Genomic DNA, 17,000 nt, shown 5'->3' on the forward strand with positions numbered 1-17,000 from the left:
CTTACCTTCATCTTGGAGGCTTTTTTTCCGCCTCGAATAGCGTTTCCCTCAAAGGAGAACTCGTTCTCTCTGGTGACAGCCCTGCTGTCTTTGTCACCTACGTAGGTCACCACGTACATGTCAGGGGCCCACATCTCGAACTCTCTCTCCCAGTTTATGATGGTGGACAGAGGAGCACTAACCAGGAAGGGACCTTTGGAGTGACCCTTTATCATGAAGACAAAGTCCACATTAACATGTAAAGAAGTAAGATTTATTTTTAAATTTCTGCATCCATATAGCGTTTTATCCAGAGCGCTTTACAATTTGCTTCTCATTCATCCATTTACATACACTCACACAATCATTTATACTGTTCTCACCTCCTTGTACAATGAGTAGAGGAAGACAGCAGTCTGTACAGTCTTTCCTAAACCCATCTCATCAGCCAGGATTGTGTCTGTGGCCTGAGCCCAGGAAAACCTCAGCCAGTTTAAGCCCTCCAGCTGGTATGGATGCAGAGTGCCTCCTGTGCTGTCCAGGTAGTCAGGCTGCCGATCAAACTTGATGGTGGGCTGGAAGGAAGAAACCAAGAAAATCAATTCCACATCTGTCCTGATTCAAGCTACTTTTATTCTGCCAAGAGAATACAATAGACAGCAATGCTTCCTTTTATAATAATTCATTAGTCTATTGAAAACACTACATACGGCAGGATAGGCTTCACCATAACCAAGGCTGTGTTTGGAAGTTTGTTTTCTTTGCTTCAAAGTTTATAATACTTACATCTACAACTGGATTGGCAGGTGGACGCTCTGCCTTCTTGACTTTGACTGTCTTCTTTAGCTTCTTAACAGGTTTGCCCTCATCACCCATCATCAACTCTCTTAATTAAAAGATGAAGACAAAGGTTGTGAGATAAAAAAAAATTTGCAATTGCAATTTTGTTCAAATCCAACCTGCTGAATCCCAGGGGAGCTAGAGGTCCCCCCATCCGAGATTTTGCAAGTATCTGCGTACCTGTGATTCCAGTATGTTTGTTTGTAGGTGTCAAACTCTGGGATGTCCATGTCTTCGCTCTCCCAGGTTGACTGGTCATAAGGCAGATCTCTCCATTTGATCAAGTAATGTACGTTGTTCTTTTTATCAACACTAACATAAAAAAATAATAAAGATGGACTGTTAAAACAGCAATTTTAAATACTTTCAACTATAATACTAATTTAGTGTGATGGTTCCACACCTTCAAAGCAAACAAAATTTACTGTATGCTCCTTTTTATAGGTGATCTGTGTGCTTCATATGAGATATGTGTCCTACCTGTGGTTGAGAATGCGGTGGATCATCAGCCATTCCATCTTGACTCCATAGCGGTAAAACTCCTCCTCCATGTGGACAAAGAGAGGATCCTTGTTCTTCCTCTTGGTGCTTTTGTTTTCATCACCCTCACCTCCAAAGTCTACAGGGGGCGGTTCGTCCATGTCAGTCTTCCTCTGGTAATTACGGAACATCACCTGGCAGTTCAGCTCCAACTGGGGACGAGCGACAGGGAAATAGAGAGAGCGCAGTCTGAATATGCTGGACCATTGGGTTTGTGTGTGTCTTGTGTGTTTGTGAAGTAAGCAATCAGAATAATCCACATTGTCAACTACAAGTGGATACAGTTTCAGAGTGTGCTACCTGTAGCTCCAGCACCCAGGAGCAGTGCCAGTAGGACATGTTGCACCATTTGACAAAGAACTCCCTCTCCCTGCGGCCCACCAGTGGCGGGGGATCATGAGCATCAGCAGGGAGGTCAGCAGGCCGAGGGACAGGCGTGGGGGCGGGCGGCTCCCCCCATCGCCATGTTAAAACCTTCTGGACTTTGCCCTTCATCCGTGGACACTGTTAGGAAGTAGGAAAGGGGGCGAAATATTTTTGGATCTGCTTTTTTTTCAATGAACAGAAGGAATTTTTTTTTTTTTTAACTATGTTTAAAAAAATAGGAGGAATGAATTTTTAAGACATGAGAAATCAGCTAAATAAAAGCTGCCATGGTTTATCTTAAATACTGTAGGCGTGCACAAGACGGGATCTGCATCCGCATGCACTCCCACGTGAGCACAAGTACACGTAGACTCACATGCACAGCACTCACCTTGCAGCGGGGGCAGATCCATTCTCCATTGGGAATTTCAGGGAGAGGAGGGTTGAGGCAGTGGATGTGGTAGGAGGAGGGGCAGGTGTCACAGCAAAGCAGCTCCCCTCCATCCTTGCACACCCGGCAGAACTCAATGTGGTGGTCGTCTTCTTCCTCCACCCCTTCATCCCTTCTGTCTTCTTCATCCTCCCCTTCGGCCTCAGAGAGATCATCCCTGGCCTCCCACTGGATCCCCTCCTTCTCCTAGTGGCAGAATTACAGACAGAGAGGTGGTGTGAGTGTGAAGCGAGGCAGACAGGCAGGGAAGGTATGCGGAACGGAGTGAAAAGAAAAAAGGGAGGGGTGTGGAGTGATTTTCAAGAGTGCCGGGGGTGGGGGGTGTGTGCATTGCGTGCATGTTTGTATGTGGAGCCAAAGTAGAGGGAGGGAGGGAGGGACAAGAAGAGGAAATGGGGAACAGAGGGGTTGGTGAGATGTGTGGTGGAGAATAGAAAAGGATAGATGGGAACATGAGCAAAAAGGTTGAGAGGGGGGGGGGCAGCAGAGAACAAAGAGAAATGGAGAACACAAAAATATTTTATAAAACACCATTAAAAAGTCCATTTCCCAACAACCAACCCTCCATCAGTGCAACTTTCCAGTAATACACTTCGACACAACAATACTTTACAGTCAGGTGTCAATTGTTGCTCTGGTGTTCTGTACTCCAAGAATCAGACCAAATCTTTTCAAACACAGGATCAATGGTCTTCTCTGCACAGCACTGAGAGGTACTTACACAGTGTGGGCAGCTCCACTTGCCCTCAGGGGCCTTCTCCATATCAGGGTCCAGGCAGACCATGTGATAAGCTCTGGGACAGGTGTCACACAAAATGATCTCTCCTCCCTGCTGGCACACCTCACAGTAGTCCTGGTGATCTGTCTCGTAGCCATCGCCATCCTCGGTCTCCACTGAGAGAGGACACCCACAGATAAATAGCAGAAAAATTAGGTACATAGACGTGGACATTTAAGAAGTAAAGGCCTTTATTTTCTCCACCTCCTTCATAAGGCTGCTTTGTCAAGCACTGATTCACAAATAACAGAACAGACTTTTTATTTAAGTAATATTTCCATGCCAACCTTTCTTCTTTTTCTTCGCACTCTTAGGTTTCTTCTTAGGACGGCTGCTGCGGTTAGAGCCATCTGATACAGAGAAAGTCCCATCGTCAAAGTCACTGTCAACATCGGGTTCATCTTCTTCACTCTAACAGAGAAACAGTAAGAGGACATGGTAACATTATTGTACATTGTTAATATTCTGATTTAATGATCCCACTAATTCTCAAACGTTAAGGCTGTACTGTAAACGGAGAAATAGGGTGGCACAAAAAGTATCTTACAGAGGAGCGCTTCCTCTTGCTGTTGAGGCTCCCTAGTTTGATCTTGAGCGGAGCCACCTTTTTAGGTTTGGGCTTCGGCAGAGGCTTCGGCGTGGGCTTCGACTTCCTGCGAGCGTTGGGACCTGAGAAGACACAGAAAAATTAAGTTTAATCAGGAAGGTGTAATTTTTTTTTACAGAGTTCATAAATAACAAAGCACCTTTATCTTCATGTTGAATTAATCATGTGAAGCCTAGAAATCATGTTCCATATGTATCCTACTTTACCTTTGCCCTCTTTGGTCTTGGCCTTGCGGAGTGGAACTACCGGTGCTGCTGGGGGTGCAACAGGTGTCGGAGCAGAGGCAGGAGGAGCCTGAGCAGGTGAAGCTGCAGCACTGGTCTCTGCCCCTCCGTCTGTCCCTGCCACCATGTTCTCCACAGCTGCAGCCACATTAGCGGCTGCAAGGGCTGCATTGGCAGTGGCGCAACCCTACAGGGGGACACATTGCAGAGTAAGAAAACTGCTCTCTACTGTCAAACACACAAAAGGACAGCAACATATGATTCACTACAAATCAGATGTGCAACCTTGTTCAGGATTGCAATACCTTAAGAGGGTTGTTGGTGCTGAATTCTCTCCATTTAGCCATCATCAAAGTCATCATCTTGGACACTGCAATTTTGGGGTTCTTAGCTGCAATTAATGGCCTATGGACATCAAATGTATAAGAAATATGTGATTTTTTATATTTTCATACATACACAGCTTCATTAAATAACAAGGTAGACAATAATATTTACTGTTAACGTAAAAGGGGTCTCCTCACCTAACAAACTGGCTGAAGGCCTTGTAGTTGGTGAGGGAGCTGTAGTCTTCCTGAGTAAAGACATGATCAATGTCTTTCATGCCCCAGGCCTCCAGCAGCTGATTGGAGCTTTTAGGCTGAGACAGGAGGAGATGGGTTGAAAAGAACAGCAAGGGGAGGTTAGTTTGTCGTGTTGGAATGCCTGAAGGAATGAACTATCCACTCAGAAGATGAGTCTGAATAAATCTTTACCTGGCAGTCATCCTCATCATCCTCATCCTCTTCAGGTTCTGGATCTTTACGTTTGCTCTTTGAGCTGGATGAGCTTCCTTTCTCTGCTGCCGCAGCCGCACCTCCTTTCTTCTTCTCTTTGGCAGAGCTGGAGCGTTTCTTCTTTTTCTTCCCGGGGGCATAATCACTTCCTTCACTCTCTGACCGCACAGCTCCCTCTTCTGCATCTCTCCCTGCTGCTTCTAGTCCAATCAGGTGCTCTGGGGAGCTGACTGGCAACTCCTGCAAAATGTAGAGTCACTTTACAAATCACACTAAGACAAATGGTGCTTGTACACATTTTATGTCTTACATATAGAAATTAAAGAGTCATCACTTTTATTTGATTTGTATTGATATTAGATATATATCTATATGTATAAATAATTATCCATCTATTGGGATGTGGAAGTTTGTGTGGAAAGTCCCAAAGTTCTACCATCCTCCATGGAGTTACATTGGTCAGTACAGGGTTAACACTGATTTATGGTACAGTTGTAGCGATCAGTCACTACATATATTAGTCGATTAAAAGAAAATTAGTTGACGAAAAAATTTAAGCAAAAATGTCAAACCTTTTACTGTCACGGAAACTAAGGAAACCAGAAGGATTCACATTTGAGAAGCTGGAATGAGAGAAGTTTAGCATTTTTTCCTTTGAAAATGTCTCATAACGATGAATTGATTATTAGTAGTTAAGGATTACTTTAGTTTATTGATTTATTGACTAATCGTTACAGCTCTATATCATCATGTCATCATTTTAAACTGAAACTGTAATCCGGTTTTGAACTGTTGGTCTGTCAGACAAAACTAGCTGTTTGAATGTGTCATCTTGGGCCTTGCTATATTATACTTGGCATAACAGGTATTTTATAATTAAAAGCATTAATTGATTAATTCAGAAATTAATGGTTAGTTTCAGGCAAAATTACAGGAATTGTGCGTATCTACTCTTTATATTAATCACATTACATATCCACAGAAATTATGATTAATGTATCTTTTTTTCAGCTATTTTGCTTCCATGTGAATAAAAGTCAGAAGCACGTAAATTAGCTTACTATTTGGCTGCAAAACAATCCATCACTTTGGGATGCTTTGTGCGTGTCCAGGGAGATCTGTGGGTTTTAAGCTGCAGCCCAATGACTCACAGAGCCACCTTGTGATTGTTTTAGAGTGCACCCCGAGATGTTACCCCACGTGCTGGGTTGACAAAATTGTTTACCACTTCAAATCGGACAAAAATGTAATACCATAGGGTAAAATGTAATACCATAGGATTCCCTGAATCGCAGCATTAACAAACATGAAAAGTTTGTCAAACTAACCTCTCTGATGGGTCTCTGTCTCTTGCTGCTCCTGCTCTCTCGATTACTCTTCTTGGCTTTCTTTTTCTTCTTCGACTTGGGTACCTCCTCTACTTCAGACAGAGCATCCTCCGGCTCGTCCTCCCCTGCGGGTGACATGCTGTCATTAGTGAGAGAAGACAAGCGGACAGGAGCACTGCTGCAGGCTAGAGGGAGAGGAGAGCAGACTCGCGCACTAGCACTACTTAATGTTCTTGCACGCACACGCGCGCACACACGCACACACACACACACACACACATTGTCAAAATAGAACAGGTTGAAACTTGTCTTTTCTCTGTCTCTGAAACTTTGACAGTTCACGTCCACACTCAATAAGACCCATAGGATGTTTTCGGAAAAAGAGGGGTTAAGAAATAAAAGTTAAAACTGTAAACACTTGCTTGACAAGTTAGCTAACTAGTCTATAATGGCGAGTGACGGACTGGCTAGCTTAAGCTAACGTTAGCTTCGGCGAGCTCAAGTCACAGAGAGAGATGGACCTTCTTCAGAGGAATAAAAAACGAGCTTACCGTGAAGAAGTGAGTGCTCGTCCGCGGCTCCAAAGTCTTCCCTCTCATCCTCGCTGCCCGACATTTTCGTAGCGTTTCTTGCTGGTCGAATTAATCCTTCCTAAACCTTGCTTCTAGGTCGGCGAGGGAGGAGGGAAAATGACGTGGGACTGTTGGAGAATTGACCGGGGGTGTCCAGGAAGGGAGGGGGCGGTGGGTGCTGAAAATAAATAAATAACTGGCATTGGTTGGTAGATTCCCCATGTCTTATTATTTACAAAGCATCTAATTGACTTTGACCACCTGCGTACTCAAACAAGTTGGATAACTAGATTATGTAGCCATGCTTAGGACAGTACGTGTTGTTGATTTGCAGGTATTTTTCTACACAGGAGTGAATGAAGTTAAGTGTGGCATTTTTAATTATTTCAAGTATGATGCAAATTCGCCCCGTCGAGTTGAAACAATACATTAAAGAAAAGTTTAAGCATTGAAACCATCACACATTAGAAACTTACTAGTGTGTGTAGTTAGTCCCGGCTCGAGGTGTGCTCTCTCTCTCGGTGCAAGAATGAATACAAGTCAGGCTGTTTGTGCGGCAGTTCTCATTTAGTGCTCATTCATTAACCGCCTGAACCAATGATCAGTGAAATAAAAAAATAAAAAAGAGCCGTCAATGACCCAGAACACGTTGCTCCGTCCCCCTCTTCTCTCTCCCCAACCTTACAGGAAGAGCTTAGCTAACATCCTCACAAACACACAAAGGGGGCAGACATCCCATAATAATCCCCCCCCTCCCACACTCACACAGGACTCTGCATAGTTACCTCGCAACGGACAGACCATAATACTCAGCCTGCCCCCACCCCCTCCAACACGCGCGCGCACGCACGCACGTAGGCACGTACACTACCACTACTAGGCATGCATGCACCAGGCACATTGCATGCACACTCCCTCCCCTAGTCGTCCCAGCCCCCTTAGCAACCCCGTTGTCATGGTGACACCCCCTTCTCTGCACTCCTCGACATACCATAATACTCCAGCAGTAGCAGCATACATCCCATAATATATAACTCCTAAAAAGAGAAGAAAGAAGAAAAAAAATCACATGGTCTCCAGGGGAGCTCAAGTCCACTGGTGACAGACCATAATACTCACTGAGCATCCACCTGGGATTGAGCATGACTATGCCAAGAGGTCAAAGAGCCTTCACGTTTGTTGTGATCCAAACACAGGTGGACTGCATGCCTACAGTGCTGGTCAAACAGGCCTGAGTTTGGTAGTGTAACAGAGCAGTAGGCTACTCTCTCTGTGTGTTGTGTGTGTGTGTGTGTGTGTGTGTGTGTGTGTGTGTGTGGTGTGTTGTGTGTGGTGTGTGTGTGTGTGTGTGTGTGTGTGTGTGTGTGTGTGTGTGTGTGTGTGTGTGTGTCAAATATTTTGATGATGCCTACAATGCTCCTCAGCTTCCCTGATGCAGGCCTCATATTACAGTGTTCATATTACATATTACTAGACTGCACCACATCTGTCTCACTGACCCAGATAACTGTGATCTGGCTGTCTATGTATGATCTAGTCCTTCAAGAGCAACATAGGCCAACAGGTGTGCACGTCCACAAGAGTAATGGCAGGTGGACATCATTCATACTTGATCTGCTGTGGTGGGATGCAGGTCAAAGGTGAGACAATTGATTCATTAAACACACAAAGTGTTCCCCTCAATTTCAGTTTGTAATGCGGTAAATAAGATTTGAGTTGCTGCACATCAGAGACACATCAAAACAATATCAGTTTTTATTTAATGGCTAGTACTATTGCCAAGACTTGAGACACTATATCAACTACAGATGGCAATTATACTGTACAAAAGAATTGTCAAATAAATTGAATAAAACATCCATTACAGGCCTGCTACAGCTGCACATTTTTCAGCTTAGTTATGGTGCTGCAGCACATTGTATCTTTATGCTGCAAACTTTGTAAAATCTTTGAAAATAATAAATGAAAGTGGGTGCTCAATGATAATTGTCAGATAATTTGGTCAGCAGGGTTTGTGTTGTTCATGTGACTTTTTCAAAGTAAAAGCACTTGAATGTGCAACAAGTCCAATTGGGAGCGCATAAGGAGCATTTGAAGTCCACACAGGAGTTTAATCATTCTGAATTATACTTCTTCACCATGTATTGTTATTACAGCTAGACTGCATTATCTGCCTCACCAACAAGATTATGATGTGACTGCCCAAGGTCAAGTCATTCAAGAGCAATAATACATTACATGTCATTTAGCAGTGGGAATTGAACCCAGAGCTCCCTCACCAAAAGCATGGGCCATATCCACTGTGCCATCACAACCTCAGTGCAATACAGGAGCACAAGAGTCATGGCAGGTGTGCATCATACACGTTTCTTGGTCTGAGGTTATGTGTTCCAGTTCAAAATGCCAAACAATGCTTCAGGCTTCGCAGCATTTGCTTTGTTGGTGTTTTAAAGTGAAAGCACTTGAATGTTTTATTTACTTGAAGTCTTATTTGAAATATTTGGACTCAAATAAGAGCTCAGAATGAGCATTTGAAGGCCACATGAGAGTCTAATCATGCGGCACACAGATTTACTGATACACTGTGAGAGGCATTCAGTCATTTAAATCTCTTTGAATTGCACTTCTTCATCACTCTGAATCTGATTTAGGCATGTACAATAACAGCATGAGCACAATGTTCCTTGGGCTGCTATCAGAAAAGAATCCTCCAAAAAGTTGGCAGGCTGCGGCTCGGTAAGGTGTAAGTTACAGTAGACACCATTGAGACTGACAGCCATGGATTGTTATACTGTAATTACACATTGCACTAGGTTTTCTACATTTTGAATAATGGGTATCTTAGTGTTTAAAGATGCATATGAGCTTTCATTTGATTTACTATTATGGTTTACCTTAACAACAATATTATTAATGTATTCACTGTTAAACAGGGATTAGCTAATACCTTTTGATTTGTAGGTCTGTGCTTTTCTCCCTAAAGGCCAAAAATTAATTCATGGGCCATGGAAATTGAAAACAATATTTCATACATAAGCTAAATCATTTTGGTCTATTCTGGTTCATGGTAGCAAAGATTTCTGATGTCTCAGAGATGGTATTTTCTGCACATTGGGTCCCGTAGATATGGTCAGAGAAGGGGGCAGGAACAGTTGAAATGTGAGGCCAGAGGCCTTTCACTGCTTCCTCTACTGTGATGGCCACTGCAATAGTCCCCGATGTACGCTACATGCAGATCGCATAGCAACAAAGGCCTATGTCTGGCCGTTGTCTGTTACAATCGCTTGAATGCCCTTTACATACGCATGTATGCACGTGCACATGCCCTCACGTGCAACAATGTCACCAACACCTCCTCCTACTCCCTCTGTCCCATATGTACCGCAACCCCCCCCCCCCCCCCCCGCCAAACACCACCATCATCCCATAATATTCATGGGTCGTCTATTCCCTCTGCCCCCTCCCCCATGTGCACACAGCTCACCGCCCATTCAGCCACCCCCACTTCCCTGCCTGACAACACCATTGCTCGCCATCCCATAATATTCATGCACACGCTCCACACACATTCACATAGACAGCAGAACGTTCTGCTCTTTGTTCACAGAGATGCTGAGCAATGTCAGTGTGCTGAGGCAGGTTGTCCTCAAGTGCAGAGAAGAAACAAAGCAAATGACGGAGAGAGTGAAATGTGGTGGGTCACATTACTATCTCATAATGACCTTGGTCAAAAAACATGTTCATGAAGTCCAGAGTCACCCTGAGGCATCATCTCTGAATGACACCCCTCATCTATTCCATGGTCAGCATCAGTGAGGTCAGTTTAGATCTGCCCCACCTCACAACAGAGTCTCTCAAAGTCTGCTGCTGCCTCCCACTGTAACAGAGGGAATAAGAGTCATCTCTATGTCATGCTGAAGCTTTAACAAGCATGTCTTTGGGCTCTGCAACCTGGCTACAGTCAATCAGCACTGGACCATTTCAACATGATAAAACGTCCACAAAATGGGGGAAAGATAAAGATAAAAAAAGGAGGGCAAGTTATTTACGAGAGAGGGGTGAAGGGATGAGCATAACAGAGGCGCCGGACATGACAGTGGGCAGCTCATCACCATGGCGTTGCTGTGGGAGACAGCAGAAGACGTCACTTGGAGAAACAGGGGACACAAAGAAGGAATACGACATGAGGACAAAAAAGAGGGAAGGGGGCCTACAAGAAACCTGTCTTTGCAGATATAGACAGAGGAGGAAAGTGTGTGTGTGTGCGTGTGCTTGGGTGAGACAGAGAGAGAGAGAGAGATACACATACACACACACACACACCACACACACACACACACACACAGAGTGGGATGGGGTGACCATTTACTCAGAAACTGGGTGTCAGAGGGTTCAGGTAAATGGGCCACCAAATCCTGGGCAGGACTCCGCAACAGAGTCTGCAAATGTTTGGTTTCAGTGCCACTTTGACTTCAGCTCTGATTTAACCCTCAAGAGCAGAAAATAAGTTTCATCAGGTTTGACAAGGCTGTAGAACAATCTTGTTTTACTTTATTAGCCTCTGGGATTAAAAAGGTTAAATTTAATCATCCATAAATTTAAAGAAATTACAGCACTACCGATCTTAAACATCCAACACCGATTACAAAAGATACTGAATAAATACCCATTAAATGAAACCAGCTATAATATAAAACGAACACAGCTGAAACGGAGTAACTACACTTTGGACAAAATTCAAAATGTATTATGCAATAGCATAATCAGCCTTAAAAGGCCTAAAATTAAAGGAAATGTTACACAGTTTGACTAAGTAAAACTCAAAGGTAATATATCCTACAATAAATAAAAACAAACATTCAAATTACAGCATGAAAATTAGGATTCAAGTTTGAATAAAATTAGAGTTTACGTTCTCCTCATTAATATCCGGTTGCATCATATGATAAAAGAGAAATAATACTATTTTACAACTCTTACAGCTAAAACAAACACTACAAAAATTGAAAGATAGAGCTGCAACACTTCTTTTGTGTACAAATGAAATATATACAGTACATAAATATAATAGCTATAATGTATTATGAAGTTCCAACATTTTCCTTCCAGTTATATACTATTCTTAGAAATGTGAGATTCTCTGTAATGTTATGTAATGTTGGGGGGGGGGGGGGGGGGAGAAATGCACTTAAGTTGAATAATTACTTGCAAATGTTTTCCTGTAAATGATGATTAATCATGCAATACAGTCTGACTATATATTATGTTGTCTATTCCTCATTGCATAAATGAACAATACATTGTTCATATGCTATTTCAGGTTCCCTTCTCAACTATTACATAAATCCACACACGTATAGTTTTTTTTTTTACTTTAATTACGTGTCACAAACCTGCTTTGTTATTCTTTACGGCTTTTTCCTAACCCCAGTGTAGCACCCATCCGCTCTCTCTCCTTGTGCCCTCCTTTCCCTCCTATCTAGTGATTTATTTGCCTCAGTTCCAATATTTGTCGGCAGTGTGTTTTCTTCCCCTTGTCTAAATGTCACCCCTTCTTCTAAGACAATATAGGGAGTGGGAGAGGGGAGAACGAGAGGGCAAATGGGGGGGGGGGGAGATGGAGAAAGGGGAGGTTGGGGGACTCGTAAAATGAGCAACAAAGTTTGGGAAAATTAAACATTAGGTAAGACACTTTTTCACATGCATGTACACATACGTGGAAAAATGCTGTGTTATAGATTCTGTTGTAAGGATTTCTTGCATGGATCAATGTTCTATAGGAGGAAAGTATTTCTATGGAGGAAACAAAAGGCTTCAGTTTGTCATCTCATAAAATGTTTCTCAGCAGCAAACGTACTGCAGCACACACATTAACATGCATGGATGAGAACCAAAAAAATAATACACACAACCGTTTGTGTCCGTCATTCAAAGGGCATTATCTTCAGTGCAGGCTCCGATTTTGGGTCTCATGCCAAACAACCACAATAGAAAGCATACTTACCTTCTTAATACTTACTTATTATACTTCCCAACGTCTCCTCCGCCCCTTCCTCAGCATCACTCCACACCCTGGATCACGCCTGTCCTCTCTCTCCCACCCTCGTTCTCTACCTCCTTTATAACCCATCACTCCCATCTCACTGCTCTCACTCATTCTGGCCGTTTCAACCAGGAATGGACACGTATGTTTTCTTGGGACAAAACTGAGTACTTGCTGACACAATGTTTTTGTAAAAATTTTTATTTTGCTAGTACGTCTGGATTTTGGGATTTGTTTTTGTTTTTTTTGGGGGGGTGAAAAGATTCTACTGAAATGTTCAATTAAATTGGACATGTGGACTTATTTTGTGTCTAAAGGGTGAGCATGCTTTTGCTGTCACCGACAGCACGAGTGAAGAAGCTGATGAACAACTTTATTAATTAAAATTGGGATTCAATTTGAATTTGATCAACTTAATACACAAGACTATGAACTGGTAAGAATCGGTTACTTTTGTAAAACTTAAAATTTGTGTAGAGTCGTAGAGCTGCAGCAGCATGATCACAAAAAAAGTTACAACTAAAATATTAGTCATGAAGTTATTGTTTATTTGAAGGTTCTTTGTAAAAAAAAAAAAAAAAAAAGATCATGATCAACAATTCTATATTTTCTCTGACCTGTTAACTTGTCATTTCAACAGATATGCGGGGATCATCCCCAGACTCTGGACCAGGAACATAAACCAACACCACAACAAACAGACAGACAGATCACTTTGACTGTGGAGACGGGCAGCGTGCTGTCCAAAGACCCAGCCTGACGCACGGTGACGGACAGACAGACAGACAGTCTGATGCCAACTGTCTCCACTGTCAATCTCACGGCACCACTCCTCCTCCTGTTGCTATGGGCAACCCAACCCACCATGGCAACCAACTGGCTGTAAGTCTAGCGTGCGAGGGAGGAAGAGAAAGAGGGAGTTTGTTTGTCATGCTATAACTTTTAAAAGATGGTGACATGTCTCTAAATCTCTTTCACTTGCTCCCCTCTCTTTCTTTGTCTCACTCCTGGTGACCTTTTCTCTTTTCTTTCACTGTGTCTTCTCTGTCTTTTTTGCCTCGTCTTCCACTTGTTTCCATCCTCTCTAAAACTCTGCCCGGTCGTTACCTCTTCATCCTTTTTGTACTCTCTTTTCTCTTCTTCATGTGCTCTTCCTCATTCACTCCCTCCTATTTTCTTCACTATGAATCCTCTCTCTCTTTTTGCCCCCTTGCCCACTGATTTCCCTTTTCCAAACCTGCTCTGAGTCATTTCCCCACTCCCCACTTTTGTGTCCCAGCTCACTGGCGAGGTTGCCTCGCTCCAGGCCCGTGTCCGGTGCTGCCCCATGTGCGCGGCTGAGGGGGCTGACCCCAGGGCAGGTGGGGGTGTGCAGGGCGCGAGGGGAGGTCATGGAGTCCGTACGCAAGGCAGCCGAGATGGTCATAGAAGAGGTATGGTCAGAGGCCATCAGGTTTGACCTTCAGGCATCATCACTATTAGCCTCAAAACACCAACACCAATGTCAAAATGCAATCATCAGAGTCCCCTTTCTTACTGCTAAGCATGTCACTATTTTAACTCAGTGCCAACACCAGTTCAGGAACCGCCGCTGGAACTGTTCCACCACCACACGTGGGATCAATGTATTTGGCAGAGTCATGAACCAAGGTATCCTCAAATTGAAAATGTGCCTGCTGATAAATCCATACAAAGGACAACTCTCACATGAAGACGTGTTTGCATCATATGCTCTGTTCTGGTTTCAGGGACTCGTGAGGCGGCCTTCGTGCATGCTTTGTCCTCAGCAGCCGTGGCAGTAGCTGTGACCCGAGCCTGCACTCGCGGGGAGCTGGAGCGGTGTGGCTGCGACAGGAAGGTCAGGGGGGTCAGCCCCGAGGGTGAGCTTGGATTCCTTTGCATGAAAATGTAACACGAAAATTTGCACCGAGTAAAACACACATCAAAAAACTGCTGCTGCGTTGTTTTCTGTGGGTTAAAACGTCCAAGTATGGACACAAATATCTGCATCCCAGGCAATGGCAGCAGGTATTTTCCCATCAGCTGTCACAGAGCAGTGAGATTAATGATTCATTTGTGTGACCATAAGTCATCCATTGTGGATTCACCATTTAGAAGCCATTTTCAACTTTAAATTAAAATGTGTAGTTGTTTCAAAGCAGCAATGATCCACAATACTGTCTCTCTGTCCAACCACAGGCTTCCAGTGGTCAGGGTGCAGTGACAACCTGTCCTATGGTGTGGCCTTCTCCCAAACATTTGTGGATGAACCTGAACGAGCCAAGGGGCTGTCAGCAGGGCGACCGCTCATGAACCTCCATAACAACGAGGCTGGCCGAAAGGTTGGCGGTCACAAATCTTTGACGATATCCCAGTTGTTTACAAACTTTGTCATCTGTGACATTCAATCTGCTCTGCTTATATTCAACATTCTCTCATCTTCAGGCCATCCTTCACAACATGCAGGTGGAGTGCAAGTGTCATGGCGTCTCCGGCTCCTGTGAGTTGAGGACCTGCTGGAAGGTTATGCCTCCATTCAGGCGCGTTGGCGTTGTACTCAAAGAACGCTTTGATGGAGCCACAGAGGTACCCGAAATACACCTTGTGCTTCTTTCAGCTCAGCTGGGGAACATATGAAGCACTCACATGAATTAAAACAGATACTTTATCAGAAACCTTGAAAGTTCCCGCTCTGTATGGCTCTCTCAACATCCCCCTCCTCTTAGGTTCGCCTGACTCGTATAGGATCCAGGACAGCCCTGCTTCCCCGTGACCCCCAAGTCAAACCCCCTGCTGCCAGAGATCTTGTGTACCTTGCGCCCTCTCCAGATTTCTGCCATCTCGACCCTGACAACGGTATCCCTGGGACTGCTGGTAGGAGATGTAACGGTAAGATCATCTCACAGGAAAACAGTCCAGACCATCCAATTTATCAATCCAAACATCTACAGAAAAATGATGCTACACTCTTCTAAAACATACCCAGGGACCTCCCGGCTGGCACCAGACGGCTGCGAGCTGGTGTGCTGTGGGCCAGGGTACAGAGCGGGCCGGGCTGAGGTGGTGCAGCGCTGCTCCTGCAAGTTCTCCTGGTGCTGCTCAGTCCGCTGCCAGCAGTGCAAGAACACAGTCACCATTCACACCTGTAGAGTCTAAGAGGGCCCCAAACAAGACCAGACCGACAGAGCAGAAAGCACCAAACAAACCACTCGACACAAGACGGGAAGAGGACAACATAGGCAATAACCATTTCTTATTCACATCTTTAGCGCCAAACTATCTTAAATTTTGTCTTAATTTAACTCATTTTTGAGTGAAGCAGTGCAACCAGAGTTACGTTTAAGGAAGCTGTTTTAAAAACTGACAGTTACAGCATGTGTAAAAAGCAAAGCAAAGAGCAATAACATCAACACTAAGGTACAAATAAAAATCCCCCTCAGAGACGGCCAGTTGGCCGACATGCATGCACACAAATACACATGAACACGCACACACTCAACAGTTAATCTCACACTGAACTGACAAAGCTTTTAAAGCGGAACCTAACCACAACTAACGGGGAAACATTGCAGCACTATTCTTATTTTATGCAAACGTTTTGCGCTGTGTCATAGACTAGCAGGTCTTTGAACTTTACTGTATTTATGTCTTCTTCTCTATTCTGGTTTATTTATTTTTATTTCTTGAGTCTTTGCTTCACTTCAGCAATATCTTAAATAGCAAAAATAATTTACTACTTACATCAGTGTCTGTCTTGTGTTTTACATCTCACCTTCATGTGAAAACTATTCTGTATGTTCCTGCACAAGCAGTGCTTTTAGGTCTGTTCAAGGAATCTAATAAATACAGTAGTTTTATCAAAAATGTGTTTCTTGAGTTATTTATTGCCCAGACGTGTCTTAGCACCCAGGTTTGCTGCGAAGTTAAAAGGTACCCTGTGGAGTTGTTTTTACCACTAGAGGCACTATGGCGCAATGTTTTAATGAGCGGGTCCCTGTTTTAAGGCTGGAACATGCTTCTCCTGGCTGCAACATGCAGGGTAGTATTTTGGAGACAGTAATGTGCCATTTATTTTTTATTTGTAGAGGTTGTTTTCAGCCAACGTGCCTGACGCAGAGGTCTGCACAGCACATTGTTGAGATTTTAATGGTGTTCCCTCTGCAACCTATGGTCACCCATAACACCCTTCTTAACGTCTTTGTGGAGACAAAGACGTAATGTGTATGTCTGGGGAGCCCTAATTCCAGCCTTATAGCCTTTTGTACATAATGCTGTGATAGTACACACACCAAGATGCGCATCTAACTCGGCTAACATGATACACATTCCTGCCAACTGCAGAGGGCGGTAAAGCCGGTGTGTAGTGCATGCAAGCATAAAAACACAGACTGACTGTGGTGCAGTGACCTGCCAAAAACATAGCAATGCACCAGCAGAAGGCAGTGAAGAAGAGGGCCGCTAGTTAATGTAAACAATGCAAAGATAGGCCTTGCTTT

The 17,000-nt window shown here is 43.8% G+C and overlaps 2 protein-coding genes across 7 annotated transcripts in view; one reads left to right on the top strand and one right to left on the bottom strand.

Moving 5' to 3' along the window:
* The window catches only part of chd4b (chromodomain helicase DNA binding protein 4b), a 34,131-nt gene that overhangs the window by 13,623 nt on the left and 3,508 nt on the right, over positions 1-17,000 (bottom strand). For 5 of the 6 annotated variants that reach the window (XM_032518595.1, XM_032518593.1, XM_032518594.1 and 2 more), the window contains exons 1-17: positions 6,938-7,201; positions 6,441-6,639; positions 5,890-6,014; positions 4,541-4,801; positions 4,310-4,425; positions 4,091-4,190; positions 3,768-3,972; positions 3,502-3,623; positions 3,242-3,365; positions 2,898-3,070; positions 2,117-2,362; positions 1,660-1,863; positions 1,300-1,511; positions 1,000-1,131; positions 766-865; positions 363-554; positions 6-206 (exon numbers count right to left, since the gene is read on the bottom strand). In XM_032518595.1, coding sequence (XP_032374486.1) covers positions 6-206; positions 363-554; positions 766-865; positions 1,000-1,131; positions 1,300-1,511; positions 1,660-1,863; positions 2,117-2,362; positions 2,898-3,070; positions 3,242-3,365; positions 3,502-3,623; positions 3,768-3,972; positions 4,091-4,190; positions 4,310-4,425; positions 4,541-4,801; positions 5,890-6,014; positions 6,441-6,504 — 2,577 coding nt within the window. In that variant the 5' untranslated portion in view covers positions 6,505-6,639; positions 6,938-7,201. Of the gene's footprint in view, positions 1-5; positions 207-362; positions 555-765; positions 866-999; positions 1,132-1,299; positions 1,512-1,659; positions 1,864-2,116; positions 2,363-2,897; positions 3,071-3,241; positions 3,366-3,501; positions 3,624-3,767; positions 3,973-4,090; positions 4,191-4,309; positions 4,426-4,540; positions 4,802-5,889; positions 6,015-6,440; positions 6,640-6,937; positions 7,202-17,000 lie in introns of those variants that run through there. The other variant, XM_032518591.1, reaches the window with a different exon arrangement.
* On the top strand, positions 12,600-16,349 carry wnt4b (wingless-type MMTV integration site family, member 4b). The gene is made up of 9 exons (XM_032518779.1): positions 12,600-12,940; positions 13,145-13,386; positions 13,784-13,937; positions 14,070-14,154; positions 14,253-14,384; positions 14,704-14,846; positions 14,950-15,090; positions 15,231-15,393; positions 15,491-16,349. Exons 2-9 carry the CDS (start codon positions 13,298-13,300, stop codon positions 15,658-15,660), a joined length of 1,077 nt encoding a protein of 358 aa, XP_032374670.1. The 5' UTR covers positions 12,600-12,940; positions 13,145-13,297; the 3' UTR covers positions 15,661-16,349.

Source organism: Etheostoma spectabile, chromosome 6 (assembly GCF_008692095.1).
Source record: "Etheostoma spectabile isolate EspeVRDwgs_2016 chromosome 6, UIUC_Espe_1.0, whole genome shotgun sequence".
In the NCBI taxonomy this organism is placed as follows: domain Eukaryota; kingdom Metazoa; phylum Chordata; class Actinopteri; order Perciformes; family Percidae; genus Etheostoma; species Etheostoma spectabile.